Raw genomic sequence first — 17,043 nt, forward strand, 5'->3', positions numbered from 1 at the left:
AGAGAGAGAGAGAGAGAGAGAGAGAGAGAGAGAGAGAGAGAGAGAGAGAGAGAGAGAGAGAGAGAGAGCTAGCGAGAAATATTGTTCTGGACTTTTGGACCTGTACTTTAGCATGTAATTAAATCCAGTTCCTAATACTTATCCTAATTTTTTATTTATTTTTTCCATTTGTTATATTTAATGTTGTATGCTTTATATTAGGGTTTTTTTTTTGCAGTTGTTGTACCCCAGCACGTTTGGTGTGAATTTGCTGTGAGGAATCTGTATAAGTATGATTCCTAATATAAGTAAGATATAAGATATAGGGGCTGCATGACTAACAGCAGACCTGAAATAGTGGGTGTTATCATTGTATGACGCAGTCATAGCAGCTCTGATCTGAATTACGGCTCAGAAGAAAACAAAAACAGAGGAGGAGAGCGGCAGGAGGAGCAGAGCCCACAGTCTACCCGAGTGCTTCTGCGCTGCGCTCTTGGAGAAATGCGCTTTGGATAAAGGGTAGCGCGCGCGCACCACCTGCGCGTACTGTATTTCTCCGGGTACAGTATCTCAGAGCTGCCTCAGTTCCCATACCTCTGGCTGTTAGATGTCCCTATTGCTCAATGCTTTCATCTATGAATTTGTCAACTAACCAAAGCGACCTATTTGGTCGCAACGAGGAGGTGGCCAAGCTGGAGATCACGGCCCTGAGCCTGATCTTCGTCGTGGCCGTCGCGGGCAACCTCAGCGTCCTGGCAGCGATGTGCAAGTCGAAGAAGAAGCCGTCACGGGTGCACCTCTTTATCAAGCACCTGAGTCTGGCGGACCTGGTGGTAGCCTTTTTCCAAGTGTTGCCCCAGCTCTGCTGGGAGATCACGTTCCGATTTTACGGGCCAGACTTCCTGTGTCGCATCGTGAAGCACCTCCAGGTGCTGGGCATGTTTGCGTCCACGTACATGATGGTGATGATGACGGTGGACCGCTATATGGCCATATGCCACCCACTGAAGAACCTGCAGCAGCCCACGCGCCGCTCCTACGCCATGATCGGCAGCACGTGGCTGGGCAGCCTTGCACTCAGCAGCCCGCAGTACTTTATCTTTTCGTTTAGCGAGATCCGCAACGGTTCTCAAGTCTACGATTGCTGGGCCCAATTTATCGAGCCGTGGGGCACGCGCGCCTACATCACCTGGATAACAGTGGGCATCTTCCTCGTGCCCGTAGTCGTACTGATCATATGTTACAGCTTCATCTGCCGCAGCATCTGGAGGAACATCAGGTGCAAGACAAGAAACAGGGCATGCAAAAACGGGCTGATAGGGAGCAGCTCGGTGAGCAGTGTGACCACTATATCTAGAGCCAAACTCAGGACAGTCAAAATGACATTTGTCATCGTGTTGGCTTACATAGTGTGCTGGGCGCCGTTTTTCATCGTGCAGATGTGGTCGGTTTGGGATAAGAACTTCCTTTGGGCCGGTATGTAACTTTTTTTTTACTTTACTTCTGTCTATCTCCAAATGTAGTCTAATTTATGCACAAGGACCTTTCTAAATCTCCAAAGCTCTTAAACAAATCCTTCTGTCATTACCAGTCCATCAAGATGTTTCACAATGGATTCCAAACTATATTACAATGAGATCATTGAATTATTTTGTTTGTATAGCTACAGACAAACCAATAAAACAACTTACAAGAGTTATGTTTTTTTTTTCCTTTTCAATCATTGTGTAATCAATGTGTGACTACATTTATAATTATCAATTATCCTTTTGTTAACTCTGAATTGAATTGATTTCAAGGTCTAACAAAATGACTAAATTCTCCAAAAATGTGTTTATTTACCAGATTCCGAGAACACAGCAGTGACTCTGTCAGCCTTGCTGGCGAGCTTGAATAGCTGCTGTAACCCTTGGATCTATATGATTTTCAGTGGTCACCTCATTCAAGAATTCACACCGTGCTTCCCCTGCTGTCAGAAAATACACCGCACTGACAAGAAGGAGTATTCAGACAGCAGCTTACGGAAGCAGACTGAACTCAGCAAGATCCCCAATCGAGGCTCCTTATGTGGTTCAAAAGAGCTTGAGCATTCGTCTAAATCTACTCGGCGTGGAACGTGATGCTTTAAAAAGTCACATGTTCACAAAACATGCTGCTGGGAACTGGATTGTTTTTGTGTAGACTACTCCTGATCTCAAGCATAGAGAATACAAAAAGTCATAATTAACCAATCACAAAAGCTCTGACTCTAATGAGTCTATACTGCCAGTTTCATGGAATACATGTTTCTTGCTTTTAGATAATTGTAAAATTGTGCAGCAGTGGAAAACAGAAAAATAGTGTTAGTTAACATTACTCTGTAAACCTGGTCTTTTTTTTTTCATTACACAGTTACACACATCACTTCCTGAGCCTTTTGTGTCACTAATGATTGTGTGTCAGTTGCTTATACAGAAAACATGATGTGTTAATTGTTATATGTTATATACTCTGCCATAAATGTGTATACCAAATGGACAAAAGTTCGTCCATATAGTGTTCATTGAAGATGTGTGGGGGTTTTTAGTCCTTATTCACTGTTATAATAACCTGCACTCTTCTTGGAAGATGTTTCACTAGATTTTTGAGTGTGTTTGAGGAGATTTGTGCTTATACAACCCACAAGGCTTAATTCAGGTATTTCATCCATTTTGGAAAAGTCAGATACTGACCTAGGGTGAGGAGGCATGGGGTGAGGTCAGAATTCCAAATCATCCCAAAGGTGTTTAGTGGGATTGAGGTCAGAGCTCTACAGCAGGCTCCTCAAGAACGTCCTCTCCAACAATCCAAACAATATCTTCATTAAGCTCACTGTAAGATTTGAGTCTCCTAGTACAAGTAAAGAAAAAAATATTAATGCTACTGCATCCAAGGACATCCTGTTTGTTTCTTGCAGGAAAAAAATCACCACATTTCTGTCTGTTTCACTTTTGCTCCAATCCTCATTTCCGATTTAATGCATGATTATTTTTGAACTGCACAACTAATTGTCCTAGCAAACTTTTATTACCAAGTATCACATATATGCTATTTTCCAACTTTCTGGTCATCTTACATAAAAAATAAGATTGTGTTTGTGTTAGCAAGCTCTTCATATATCATCCTACATATGAGGTTAGAACTTGGATGATTTTAGTAGTTTAAAACTTATTCGCTTTATTGTGTTGTTAAAGCCGTTGTTGCTGTACAGTCCGAATTCAAATAGAAAATGGAATGTTATTTTTTGTCGACGTTTGTATAAAAGGCGTTATTAAAAGTGTAATATTTCTCACATCAAGTAGAACAATTTAAAATAAATAACTCTAGACGAAGTGATGTTTATACAATGTCTGTTGCCTAAGCGTTATCTGTTGCACCACTCCCCATGCTTATTGATGTTTCTATTTGCAAAAACACAATAAATCACTCTTTCCTTTAAACGTCTCTTCTTCCCCCTCCTCATTGTGAAATACGGTGGCATTACACCAACAGCCTGGGATTGCTCCATAGAACGGCTTAAAAAGTAATTGCATGCTTGATTTTTATTAGTCCCTTTTCTGTTTGTGTGTGCTAAAGTACTGTAGGATGGGTTATGTGATGTGTGGAGAGAGTGAGGGGGTTGTCAGCATTAGCAATTATACAAAACAAATCTATAATTCTAATAATTACCAACTAAAGCAGAAATAAAGGTATTTTAGGGAGTTGTTTCAGGAAAAGAACATTTAGTATAGAAGACTACAATCACATTTGTGTGATAATAGTGAGAAGGATAATCAAAAAGGTGGTTCAGAGGCTTAGCAATTTGAACCTTTGAAAATTTATACTGAGATTAAAGCAAGGATTGGATTCAGGTACAAACTATAAATTGTCTTAAGCATAGGTATTTACACACACACACACACACACACACACACACACACACACACGCCATACAATGTCTTTATATATTTATTTTATCTAAAAAATATAACTTGGCTAAACATTAAATAGCATAAATATCTACATCTTTTGTCAATAACATTATATTGATTAAAGTACTAATAGCATTTTGCATTGCCTTGTTTATTAAATTAACAATTCAACCTCATTACTTTCAAATTCCTCAGACTTATTTTATTCTTCACACGCAACATTTCATTATTGTTTGACAAATTCCTTTCACATCTGCCTTCTCAAATACACCAGAATTTTCTTGTATACATGTAGTTTAGGATAAAAGCTAAAAATATTATATGAAGGATATAAAAAGTCAATGTCAAGAACATTACAGAAGATATGTGGAAAAAATTGCAGATACATGTAGTTTTTGCAAAGCAATGCAGGAATGCTTTGGTTACAGACTTACAGTAATTGAATGTATAAAGCTGTTTAAAAAAGTTCCAATATTGAAAGTAAAATGCTTGATTTTCTTAAAAAAATTAAAACGTACCACGTCTTAATCTTTAGTGCAATAAAAGAGATGTTAATGATACACAAATGTTTTTCTGCATCAATAATTTACCCACTTTATATACTAACTGTTCACTTTAATAGGAACACCAGCTAAATCAGTCAACCATGTGGCAGCATTGAAGGAAAAAAATAAAATAAAAAATTACACAGAGCGGTCAAGAGCATAAGTTATTTTTCATACCAACACCTGAAATACTTTCCACTAATTTAAACACCAGATTTACACAGATGTTCTAACCAGCCAGCCATTTGGCAGCAGCAAAGAGTGTGAGTTAATTTTCACATTATACTTTAATATCAGGACATGAACACAATCACACAGACACTTTACATCTGGCCTATTGTCAATATCTCATTCAAATCCATAACCATCCCTTTTTGTTTTTATATTTTATAGTTACACTTTATACTTTTATTATACTTTTATAAATAAAGGAAAAAGTGTGATCACTGTGACTATTGGATTGGCATAACATTTAGGCCAAAAAAAAGGTAAGCTTTTATTCAAATGTAGAACCAGAATCTGGAGAATCTGATATCATTCTTGCGCAAATGAGCCGCATGTGATACATTACTTGCATCATGCTTGTGCACAGAAATAAACCTGTTCCTTGGTGATTATAGGAAATAGTTGCCAGAGTTTACTTCATGTGTATTCCCACTCAAGCACAGCCTATATTATATTATTGCCTCATTGCTCACTCCACAACACTGTAATGGGTTAAGTACTCACCAGCAGTGGTCCAAGTGTGAGGATTGGGAAAGTTAAAAGAAATGCCAGCAAACTTTCAAGCACACTCGTGGAGTGGTTTGAAATTTCAGGTCTCCAGACATTAGAGATACCTTCTTCTGAGCCTCTGTACTGCATAGCAGGACATAATTCAATTTTAGTGGATTCAGGTGCTAAACTTTTTTTTTTTTGGAATACAGTCCTATGGCATAGGAAAACCATTTATAAAGGTGTGTACTTCAAAAAATAAACAAACACAAAAGCCCTCCAATAACAGCATGTGCTCTGAAAAACACAAGGCTAAATATCATCAGTACGGGGGAGACCACATTAAAGCCTTTTGAAGAAGACACGTGTCACATCCTTCAGTCTTTATCAGTTTACTTTTAACTTATTTTTACTGTAGGAAACAAGAAACCCAAAGCTGACATGAGTGTTATTATAGACACTAAAAGACATGCATGAACTAAGAATATATTAAAAAAATAATTTAAAAACAACATAACTGAAATGCAAGCTAGACGTTCCGTGTGCCAGAGAAGAAAAACCTAATATTTGAGCAATACCGTTCAAATTTATAATACATTTCCTATATACGAGATGACTTTGTTATCACTCAAGGAAGTTCAAGTTTGAGTGTCAGACCAATTAGCTGTTTATTATAATGTTCGTTATGTGGTGTTTACGGGTGGTTGGTTTTGCATTTAAGCTTTGCATCTAAAAACATGCTGAAATATATTGTATAGGCAACCGCCACATGCAAATTTGCAAATTATGGCCATAATTTGCATTTAATGCATTTTAACAGGACATGTTTATATGATCTAATCATGTTAGCACACATACATCTTTGTAACCTGGGCTAAACGCATGAGATGTTGACAGGGACCACAAGAATGAGACAGTTTCACAGGACAATTTTAAACTTGTGAGGGCTTTTGAAAGTCTTTACAATGATGGTAGGTGTGCGTGTGTGTATTTCTTACACTCTATACACCACTTTAAAAAGCCACCAAGAAAGATGTGGATTGTAGGTTGGCAAGATATCCATTCTTAAAAACAAAACAGGAACATAGAGCAAAGTCGCTGAAGTGGGCTGCCATGGTTTTACAAAGTCTTTTTTAAAGAAATGTGCCCGAGTCATAACTACCTGACTGCGACAGCGGATGAAAAGGTAGTTGCAAAATAAAACACAATCTGACATTTCCAGTAAAAAAACAAAAACAAACCTAATACTAGTCTTTAAATCTACTTTGAATATCCTGCCGCTGGTTCTAAAAACGTACCCTGCCTCGTGTTGCTTGTGCAACTTGGCCACTGAGATTATTGTGAGATCATTAAAAATATTTGGATTTCCAATAGAGCCATATCATGGCAATAATATTTTAGAAAACATCCTGTGTCATGTAAATAAATCTAAATAAATGAAAGCAAAGATGCTAAATATAACTGGCTATAATGCATTTTGAGATGGATATAAATTATACACACTTCTTTTTACTGTGTAAACAGGACCTTTTTAAGCTGTCTATATGATTTTCCACGTTGTGCTTATGTGGTCATAAATTGTTTGCTAAGTGTGAATGATGTCGTTCCATTGCACGTGTTCAGGTCTTTCCTACCCAACTCCAGGCACACACTGCCCTCTTTTGGACAAAAGAAGAGGTGTCAATCTGAAAAACAAACAATCAAACAAACCACTTTTTCACAAGCTTGGTTTTCGATGCCAGTTTTCAATAGTGCTTTATTAAAATCTATGGACACAATCCACTCCTTGTTTGTTGTCTCCCTATACATAAAGTTTCTATATACTGTAAATTTTTTGTTTAGAGAGAAAAAAAACTTAAACCACACAGTTCCTGAAAAACTTTGAGAACTTTTGAAGAACGCTTTAAATGAAATAAAGAGCTTACTTACTTTAGTGATTTACACATTACAGCATCCACAGCCAGAAGCTGTAATACACACACTTGCAATATCGGCCAAACATTTTATAGTTCCCTTTCAGGAACTCGAGCTGCGTCGAAACGCTTTGGGAACGCCTTGCGTTGTCCACGCTCTGAATCAGGTGTGAAATCCAGCCAATAGGCAAGTCGTGACATCATCGGCGGGCGACGTCACGTAAACCAGGAAGCTACAAAATGGATGAGCGATGGTAGCGACATTAGCTTCTGTTTGTTCAGGTAAGCGCTTTGTGTGTAAATGAGTGCAAGCAATGGCAAAAAGCAAGCAAAACTTTTGCATGTGTGTCTCTCCTTGCCTCCGTTTAATTACGGGGGTGGGGGTGGTGTACAGGACTGTTGTTTGTTTGGGAGTGGAGCATGCTCAGTCGGCTCTTGAAAAAGAGACCGTGCTGTAGCCGCATGGAAAGTAAGCTCCCTCGTGGCTCAGGTCCCGCTCTCGCAGGGGGCAAAGTGGCACTGAAGGTCGTGGGGCTTGCAGGCCGACCTAGCAGAAGGCATGGAGATGGACGAGTCCCCTCCAGCCTCCCCTGCTGGGCCGAGCTTCCGTTCCCCAGAGGAAGCACTCACTTCGGTGGTTCCTTCCTCCAGGCACGTGCGACGTAGCGCTCCGTATTTCTTCCTCCGAGGAGGGAGAATTTTCAGATGCTAGCGAGCCCACAAACTTCTCACAGCCTGTGCTGTTCGAGGAGCTCCTGGAGGTAGTGACCCAGGCTGTTGCGAAGCTAGAGATAGCTTGACCGGATGAGAAGGGAAAGCGACGCATTCCCAGCAAGCTGGATGAGTGGTTCTTGCACCCCGTGGCACAGCCTCTGCCCCAGGGCCTACCGATTCTTCCCGACCTAAACACCGACGTGTCTAGGTCCTGGGAGACCCCATATATGGCCTGTACCTCTGCAAATATAGTAGGGTTTAAGGACTGTGACTATAGGTAGATGCCCCGGGTTGAAGAGATGCTAGCAGGCTCTCTCTCCCCAGGTGTTGCCTACTAAGCCTTTAAAAGCCACTTCGGCTTAAGTAGGTAGGGCTTATGTGGCGGCAGGTCAGGCCGCAGGTTGCCTCCACATGATGGGTGTGTTGCAGGCATACCAGGCCGACTTGCTGCAAGAGTTATACGAGGGTTTTAACTCTGGGTCTGACGGTATCAAAGAATTACATTGCACCGCTGACCTAACCATTAGAGCCACAAAGGAAATGGCGTAGGCCTTCGGTGGCTCTATGTCAGCTTTAGTAGCCACAGAAAGGCATCTGTGGCTCACCCTGTCGGAGATTCCTGACAGGGACAGGGTTTTCCTGCTAAATGCCCCAATGGCGATTAGCTACTTCTGGCCTGTTCGGCGGTAGGGGTGGTCGTCAACGCTACTTTCCTCGCCGCTCTCTGGCAGCTGCTCGGCGAGCGCAGCCCAGCGTCTGAGGGCCATTTCGAAGGGGTCTGGCAACCTGAGGGTGGGTCTCTCCCCGAACAAACAAGCAGTGGTGCGAGCATTGGACACATATCTCCACAGGACAAGTTCTTGGAGAAAGTCGGAGCAGCTGTTTGTCTGCTATGGCCCTCATAGGTAAGGTTTTCTGGCCAATAAGCAGACGCTCAGCAGATGGATTTTAGATGCTATTTCTTTGTTATGTGTCCTCTGGTCTTCCCACTCATTTTGGAGTCAAGGCTCATTCCAACCAGGGGTATTGCGGCCTCTACATCCTGGTCCGCTGAAGTTTCTCTCCAGGACAAGTGCAATGCTGTGGGCTGGTCCACCCCTTTGACCTTTGTCAGGTTCAATGACCGACATCAGAGCCGCTTACGTTCTTCTTTTACAGAAGCTAATGTCGCTACCATCGCTCACCCATTTTGTAGATCCCTGGTTTACGCAACGTCATCCATGACTTCACGACTTGCCTATTGGCCTGATTTGACACATGATTTAGAGCATGGACAACGCAAGGCGTTCCCAAAGTGTTAGGGTTACATACGTAACCTAGTGACAATTTGTGTAATAAGTAAAATATTTATACACATAGGGGGAGTGGTGGCTCCAGCGGTTGAGGCGCTGGGTTGCCAATCGGAAGGTCTGGGGTTCAAGCCCCTGTATCGCCAAGCTGCCACTCTTGGGCCCTTGAGCAAGGCCCTTAACCCTCTATGCTCCGGGGGTCCCTTACGAGGGAAATATCAAGGTCCGTGACGGAGTGACGTGGGGCCGCCTTCCCGTGGGCTCACCAACTGCAGGAGGGACCGTAAGGGACGGTGCTGTGAGGATTGGCAGGCTTCGACTGCTGCCCCCGCGACCCGGAAGCGGGAGAAAATAAATGAATGAATGAATGAATTCATACACAATTTATTGGCATTTCCATTAATGCTACAGTTGCCTACACGTGTAAACTTTTTTACATCATCCAACCCTCTTACTAGGTTTAAATTAATTTCACAACCTTTTCTTCTTTCACATGAACTTACAAAAAAATAGTAGTAAATATAATCTGGCTAAAGTGCTTATGGCTTACAACAACAAAAGAACAAATGTTCTAAATCGTGGCAACAAAATCATACCAAACTGACATTAAAAATTAAAACAATAACCATATACAGTAAATCCAAAGCACAGCTGGAAGCTAAAAATCAGACAATGCATTTGGAATCTGCATGAGTTCATAAATTTACCACTCAGCACGAAATTTCTGCCATTAAAATTTAGGCTGCTGATAATGAAAACAGACAAGGAGCTTGAGAGCGGATAGACATTAAGAGCTAAAGAATTTTATTACACAAACTGGGAGCTGTATATCTGTTACAGTAACTATGCATGTGCAGACTTTTCTTTTTCACTCTGCAAATTCAGTGCAAAATGGGAGCTGAACCTGATGGTACTCTTAAAACGTGAAATAAAAATTCGAAGACGTCTATAATCCAAAGCCCAAATAAATCTTTGATATTTAAGGCGTGCAAAATAAGAGTGAAAAATGCACTTGGCTGACATTTTATCAGTAAATCATGCAGAAATAACCTATTATAGTATCCTGCTTATACCAGTTAATATACTTCAATATTTAATTAATTATTAGGTCAACAGGTTCCACAAAATAAATCTGCTTTTGACAATTTTTCACATTTAATTTTTCAGTCTTTTAACACACACACACACACACAGCTTTGCATGTCCGTTGGAAATCTCTATAGTACATTGTTTATCTTCTCAATTTAGCTTTCATTAAGGTGTTTCAGCCTGCAGACCATCACATGATTTATTTTTCTATTCTGTATAAACTCTACTGACTGTTGTATTTGGGGTTCCCATGCAATCAGCAGTTTCTTAAAAAATATAATAAAATCAGCGAATGTGTAACCAACAACCACATTATGAAAAATTATTTTTCTGCCATTCAGATTTTTGATGTGAACTTTTACTCAAACATGACCTGTATTTGCATGAATAGAGAGTTATGAGAACTTGACATTTTAAACATTTCATATAGTAGGTTCACTTTTGGCAGCCTCAATTTTTAGCTACAGTATTTTACACAGTAAGTGATAACTGAATCATTATGACAAATTCCTCACTGTACATTTAAAATGTTATATTTGGGTTATTCATTTATAATAAATGCAAACACGATCCTAACAAGTCCTTAGACATTAGAATTGAAAAGAAATAGTTTCATTTACTCCTTTTACTGTAATGAAGTAGTGACAAAGCAAGTGCAAACTTGAGTAATGCAAACAAGATGGAAACAAGAAACAAGATAACACCACCGCTAGGAAGTAGGAGCATAATAAAAGGAAACAGCAATGAACATTACCATCAACAAATGCATGACCATGAGATACACAGAAACCAGATCTTAGTGTTGCCAATCAGAATGAAACAAGAAACAGGAGTGATTAGAGACATGTGACATGCAGGGGTTGCTGTGAAATTTAGTTTGTCTTTTTCTTCTTGCTACCCCGAGGCTCCTAAATCTGCTATTTAGAAGTTACCTGAATAAAACATTAGAGGCCATATGCATGCAAAATTATTTTGAAGTGAGTGAATGAATATTAAAGACAATTATGGTGTTATGCGGTGAACCAAAGCGAAGGCCGGAGCACAGTTCGCAAAGAGATATGCACTCAAAACACACAAGCATACGCACACGGCAGTCCAGCATAAATCCCCAGGGAAATAAATCCGGGGTGCGCTTTGGGAAGAAAGCGCAGCCGTGGAGAGATTGCGAAATCTGAAACGGAAAGAACGTATAGGGATACACACCACGAACCCACATGAACCAACATACACGAACAATAACGGACCGTGAGTGAGTGGAACTGAGGGGTTTAAATAAAAGCTGGGGATGAGTGCCAAACGAGTCCCAGGTGTGCACAATTGAAGTCGTGCGCTTCAAGGAAGTGGAGGCAATGACAGCCGCCAAAGGGGGCGTGGCAGGTGGATTCCTGACACATAGACAAGTTCTATTAAGTAGATTAAATAACAATGTGTATCAGCTACCTATAAAAGAGGTTAGAGGTTAGAATCATTATAGAATTACCATTAGAATCGTCATATGTTAGTAAAGTATAGAGTGAAAGCGATGCAAAAAAAAAAGAAAATTAAAAAAAAAATACATATCAAAGTATAAATAAGATATAAGGTCAAATTTATAGTTAAAACAGAGCAATCATTTAATGGTGAACCAGTATCCAACGAATGCAATGCAATAACAATGTGACCATATATTCTGATTTGCCAAAAAATACGTTTTGTAACAAAACTGGGTAACACGTTTATATTTTCAAAAGGTTATAGCTAAATTTAAGAAGTGAAACAATGAGTTACTGTTACACACCATGTCATGAAATCAGTGATTCACTAACCTTGTTAAAAACATGGGCCATCAGCAAATCTGAACTGAAGAAAATCATTAACAAACAAATATAATATTCCTCCTGTATTCTGAACAATTGATTTATATGAGACAAATATGTGCTACAGGATGATAACATTTCCAGTGTTGTATGACCATGCTAATAATTTTACTGCCATCGTCATCATATTTGTAAGAGCTTGAATAACTTTCATTTGTATGGGAAGCTTTATTAAAATGCAGGGAAAAGAAATGATGCCATGGATTTTGTGTGGATGATGTACGTCTTCAGAGTCCAAGAGCATCTTCTTTGACCTGACAGCCCAGTAGAGCGGTACCTCTTAGGTCAATCAGTCACTCTGACCACTGAAACACACACAGCATCATTATCATCATCATCATAATCATGCCTAACAGCAAGACAACATAAAAATGTTAGTGGTAATTTTGGTAATGTTGTGTCAGTTAAACATAGACTTAGGCTGAATCAAAATCAGCCATAAATATATATATTTTTTCTTTTATTTTAAAGTTAAGTAACTTTGGAAATGTAGAGGTTACCTTTATGAGATTGGATCATTGAAACTGCTTCCATAGCAAAATTTTCCACTCGATCGTGACATCGATCTTAAAGCAATGTAGCCAAATCAGAGCCAGAAATGTAGCCCAGACATCTGGTTTCACCTGCATACAAAATCAAAGAGAAAACTTACATAATCATATTATCCACTGCAATAGAAACAACTATACACACATTAATGCAGTTACCCCGATCAGACATAACATTGTTACTTAAAAACATTATGACTGTTATGCTACTGCTACTGATTTTGGTCTGTTATACTGTACCTCTTTTACATGTTGTACTTTGTACTTTTTTTGCACATCTAAATATATTTGCACTATTTTTTTAAATACCACCTATCGATATATAATGTTTTTTCCTCATATCTTCTCTTACTTCTTTTTTTAAAATTTCCCTTATTATTTTATATCTTATTTTAATAGACCTTACTTAATACACGATTTATGAGCAGCCGATGGGGTTTTCATTTCACTGCAAGTTGTATCCTGCATATAAGTACCGTATTTTTCGGACTATAAACCGCTTCTTTTTTCCCACGTTTTAAACGTCTTAAACAACGAAGCGGCTAATTTATGATATTTTTTTTGGGTTTTTCCAGGTTTCACAAACTTCAAGCCAAAAAACTGAGCGACAAAACATTAGACCAATGAAATTTCCGAACGGAAACGAAAAAACGCACCTCACCTGTGTTCTGAGCTGCACGTCATCGGAAGAAAAAACTTGTTTTTTAAACGCATGACGATGCCAAAAGATAAACTCCCGAGAGAAATAGTTGTGAAAGGAAGGAGAAAGACAGTGAACAATGACTTTCTTGGTAGGCTACTGTTTAGATGCAAGCCGTTGTAACGCGTTGAGTCTGGGTGAAGGGAGAGCTCGCTAACTACAGTTGCAACAGAAATCATATAAGCACAGACAGGTTTCCAAAACGCGTGCTTTTTTATTTTTCTTGGCCACAGCGTTAAGGGTTAGTCAAAGAAACTTAGAAATCAGCATCAGAAAATAATGACATAATCCTCAGTCTTACACACATGCAGTAATACCGGGAGAATGCAGTGGCATGCTATTCTCAAAATACCGCTATGCTCCTAAAGGAAGCGCAACATATTTCACCCGTTACACCCTGTGTAACGTGTCATATGTTAAAGCCTGTGTAAAGTTCATTAGTGTAGACACCTGCGGATTATAGACAGGTGCGGCTTATTAATGTAAAAATAAAAATATTTTTATAATTCAGTGGGTTTATAGTCCGGAAATTACGGTATGTTTGTGTCAAGTGTGGGGAAGATGTTTAATCTGGATTCCTAATAGAAATACCCCAGATGAGATTTTGACTGGTTTTACTGTCAGAAGACTTCAAAACATATAATTCTTTTTTATTTCTCCATAGGGTCCTCACAATATATTAATGTAAAGCACTATTTTATAACCAAAATTGTAAATTTTTGGAAAATACTTAATTACTTAAATAATAATATGTATTATGAAAAAAAAAACGGTAAAATCATTTGCATGTAAATTTGACATGATGTACATACACATATTTATTGTGTATTAACCTTTGCAGGAATCTGCTCCATAAGCTAATTTTCTGTCTTCCCAAACACCTCGGCCAGTTTAGGCTCCCAGCAACCTGAAGCCTTCTGGAGGGAGATGAGCTGCAACAGTGAAACCTCGGAAGATTCGACTGAAATATAAATATAGATTTTCCATACTTTTTTCAAATATTTAAGAATTTACACAAATCTTACTAATAACTAGTAAGGAAAAAGGAGCAGAGGGAACTATCATTCTACCATATAATATTTTTATCATTATACAATAGATTAAAAAAACAAAGAAAAAAAAACAATCAGTAATCCGTGTTACACCACTGACATGTGTAGAATTAATAGCATTCTTAGAATTAATATTGTAAAGATCAGAGAAGAAAAAAATAATATGTTGAGAAATGTTCAGATGGAGCAAAATTTGGAAATTCCTTAAAAAAGCATTTATTTTGGATGTTTAGTGTATGTTTAGGTATGTTGGTGATTTCTTTTTACTATTTTTAAAGACTACAGTAACAGAAACAGTATGACTATTCTCATATTCAATACATATTTGTGAAAAGAGTCTAATGTTCAATTACTTACAGGAATTAAACCAACTTCTCATCCTGGTACGAAAACCTAATTTAATTAAACATAAAGAAACATGACATGAACATGTCATTTAAAATAGAAAGAAACTGTCGCTAACCCAGCCATTAGGGTTGCACAAGCCAGTGCACTCTTAGTGCCGGTCCCAAGCCCGGGTAAATGGGGAGGGTTGCGTTAGGAAGGGCATCCAGCGTAAAACATGTGGCGAATCAAATATGGAGATCACGAAAGAGAATTTCATACTGGATCGGTCGAGACCCGGGTTACCAACGACCGCCACAGGTATCGTTAGCCAACAGGGTACCGGTGGAAATTGGGCTACTGTTGGCCGAAGGAGGAGAAGGAGGGAATGAAGACGTCTACAGAGATGGCAGGGAAAGGAGTGAAAAGTGTAGGAGATTGGAGTGGAAATGTTGGTACTATGACTGGTGAAGGGAGAGAGAGAGCTGATATGATGGAGAGGAGAAAGGTAGATATGTTGTGTGTTCAGGAGACTAAGTGGAAAGGGAGTAAGGCCAGGAACATTGGAGGTGGGTTTAAACTGTTCTATCATCGTATGGATGGAAAGAGAAATGGTGTAGGGGTGATTCTGAAGGAAGAGTACAGTAAGAGTGTAGTGGAGGTGAAGAGAGTTTCTGATAGGATGATGAACGTTAAGCTGGAAGTTGAAGGGGTGCTGATAAATGTCATCAATGCTTATGCTCCACAAGTGAGTTGTGAGATGGAAAAATTCTGGAGTGAATTACATGAAGTGGTAGAAGAGGTACATAGGAATAAAAGATTGGTGTTTGGGGGTAGATTTAAATGGGCATGAAGTTGAAGGGAACAGAGGTGATGAGGAGGTGATGAAGAATAGATGAATAAGATGGTGGAAACTGAAGAAGAAAGACTGTAGTGTGAGATTCAGGGAAGAGGTCAGACAGGGGCTCGGTGGTGATGAGGAGTTGCTGGATGATTGGGCAACTACTGCAGAAGTGATAAGGGAGTCAGCTAGAAAGGTACTTGGTGTAACATCTGTAAAGAGAAAGGAAGACAAAGAGACGTGGTGGTGGAATGAGGAAGTGCAGGAACGCATAAGGAGAAAGAGGCTGGCAAAACAGAATTGGGATCGACAGAGTGATGAGAAAAGGGGGCAGGAGTACAAGAAGATGCGGCAGCAGGTAAAGACGGATGTGGCGAAAGCCAAGAAAAAGGTATATGAGAAGCTGTATAGGAAGTTGGACACTAAAGAAGGAAAAAAGGATTTATACCAATTGGCCAGGCAGAGGGACCGAGCTGGGAAGGATGTGCTGCAAGTTAGAGCAATAAAGGATGGAGATGGAAATGTGTTGACTAGTGAGGAGAGTGTGTTGAGAAGATGGAGGAAGTATTTTAAGCAGCTGATGAACGAGGAAAATGATCCACTAAGCTGTCAGACCTGACTTGCGCAAGCAGTCAATAAGCCTAATGAACCAGCATTGCTTTATTTCCATCCTTCAACACTATGTAACTCGTATTAAAAGTAGACCAAAAAAGTCTTTCAAAAAAGACAAATAAAAAAAGCAATTTTTTTAAACAGGTCTCTTTAATTAACAAATCAATTTACAGTTTAATGACACAAAGTTAAAGTAGACATACTATTATATTTCAAAAGAGAAATAAGATTTTTACCTTGGCTATGTTGGGGCTTGAACCCACAACCTTGTGGTGACCTAATGACCAGTAACCAGCACACGGACACTTACGGACTTTTTACACCACATCATACCGCACACGGACACTCTATATGGACAATCTAAACCACCAAAAGAAATTGTCTATTGTTTACTGTTTACTGTTCCACTGTATGCCATAAGCATTTTTCTTGTATATACATCTTTATTTTTTTCTCACATACATATATCTTTTATATCTTTTATATCTTTATTTTCTTATATTTTATATAGTTTTTAATACTTAATTTATCTGCCTTTTCTTTTTCTTTTTCCCCATCCTATTCCCTCATGCCGGACGGTCGTAATAAGCATTTCACTGCATGTCGTACCCTGTATGCATGTGTATGTGATGAATAAATTTGATTTGATTTTAATTTGATTTGAGCAAATAAGAACAAAATAGACACCATTAAACTCGTTGTGTTTCGGATTTGATTCTAAAGCTTTTATCTGTAAAGTAAAATTCAGAAACCCATTTACCCTATTTAGGCATAAATAGAGTGAACTTGAAATTAAATGAGAAGAGCACGATTCTGATTTTGGGACAAACTTATAAAAGATGATTGTAAGTACATTTGAATATAAGCCTAGGAGAAATCTGCATAAATATACACTTTTATAGCCTATAGGCTTTTCAAACTTACTTTTAGAAGTTGAA

At 39.0% G+C, this 17,043-nt stretch overlaps 1 protein-coding gene across 2 annotated transcripts; it reads left to right on the top strand.

Moving 5' to 3' along the window:
- Positions 1 to 362: 362 nt before the first annotated feature.
- On the top strand, positions 363 to 3,437 carry LOC310728676 (arg8-vasotocin receptor-like). 2 transcript variants are annotated; one of them, XR_014534302.1, is made up of 3 exons: positions 363 to 1,455; positions 1,825 to 2,624; positions 2,837 to 3,437. XR_014534302.1 is itself a non-coding variant. In XM_083546460.1 (2 exons), the coding sequence occupies exons 1-2, from the start codon at positions 603 to 605 to the stop codon at positions 2,097 to 2,099; spliced, it is 1,128 nt and encodes a 375-aa protein (XP_083402586.1). In that variant the 5' UTR covers positions 363 to 602; the 3' UTR covers positions 2,100 to 3,437. The 2 variants fall into 2 exon arrangements, 1 of the variants encoding a protein (XP_083402586.1); XM_083546460.1 differs by having other exon boundaries at positions 1,825 to 3,437.
- The last annotated feature ends 13,606 nt before the right edge of the window (positions 3,438 to 17,043 follow it).

This window comes from Silurus aristotelis (genome assembly GCF_946808225.1).
Source record: "Silurus aristotelis genome assembly, chromosome: 7".
NCBI classification, from domain to species: domain Eukaryota; kingdom Metazoa; phylum Chordata; class Actinopteri; order Siluriformes; family Siluridae; genus Silurus; species Silurus aristotelis.

What these genes read in the sequence shown, in the direction of transcription:
- LOC310728676 (XM_083546460.1), top strand. Translation starts at nt 603, where the DNA reads ATGCTTTCATCTATGAATTTGTCAACTAACCAAAGCGACCTATTTGGT. An exon ending in TAAGAACTTCCTTTGGGCCG is followed by an intron (nt 1,456 to 1,824) that starts GTATGTAACTTT and finishes TTTATTTACCAG; the next exon opens with ATTCCGAGAACACAGCAGTG.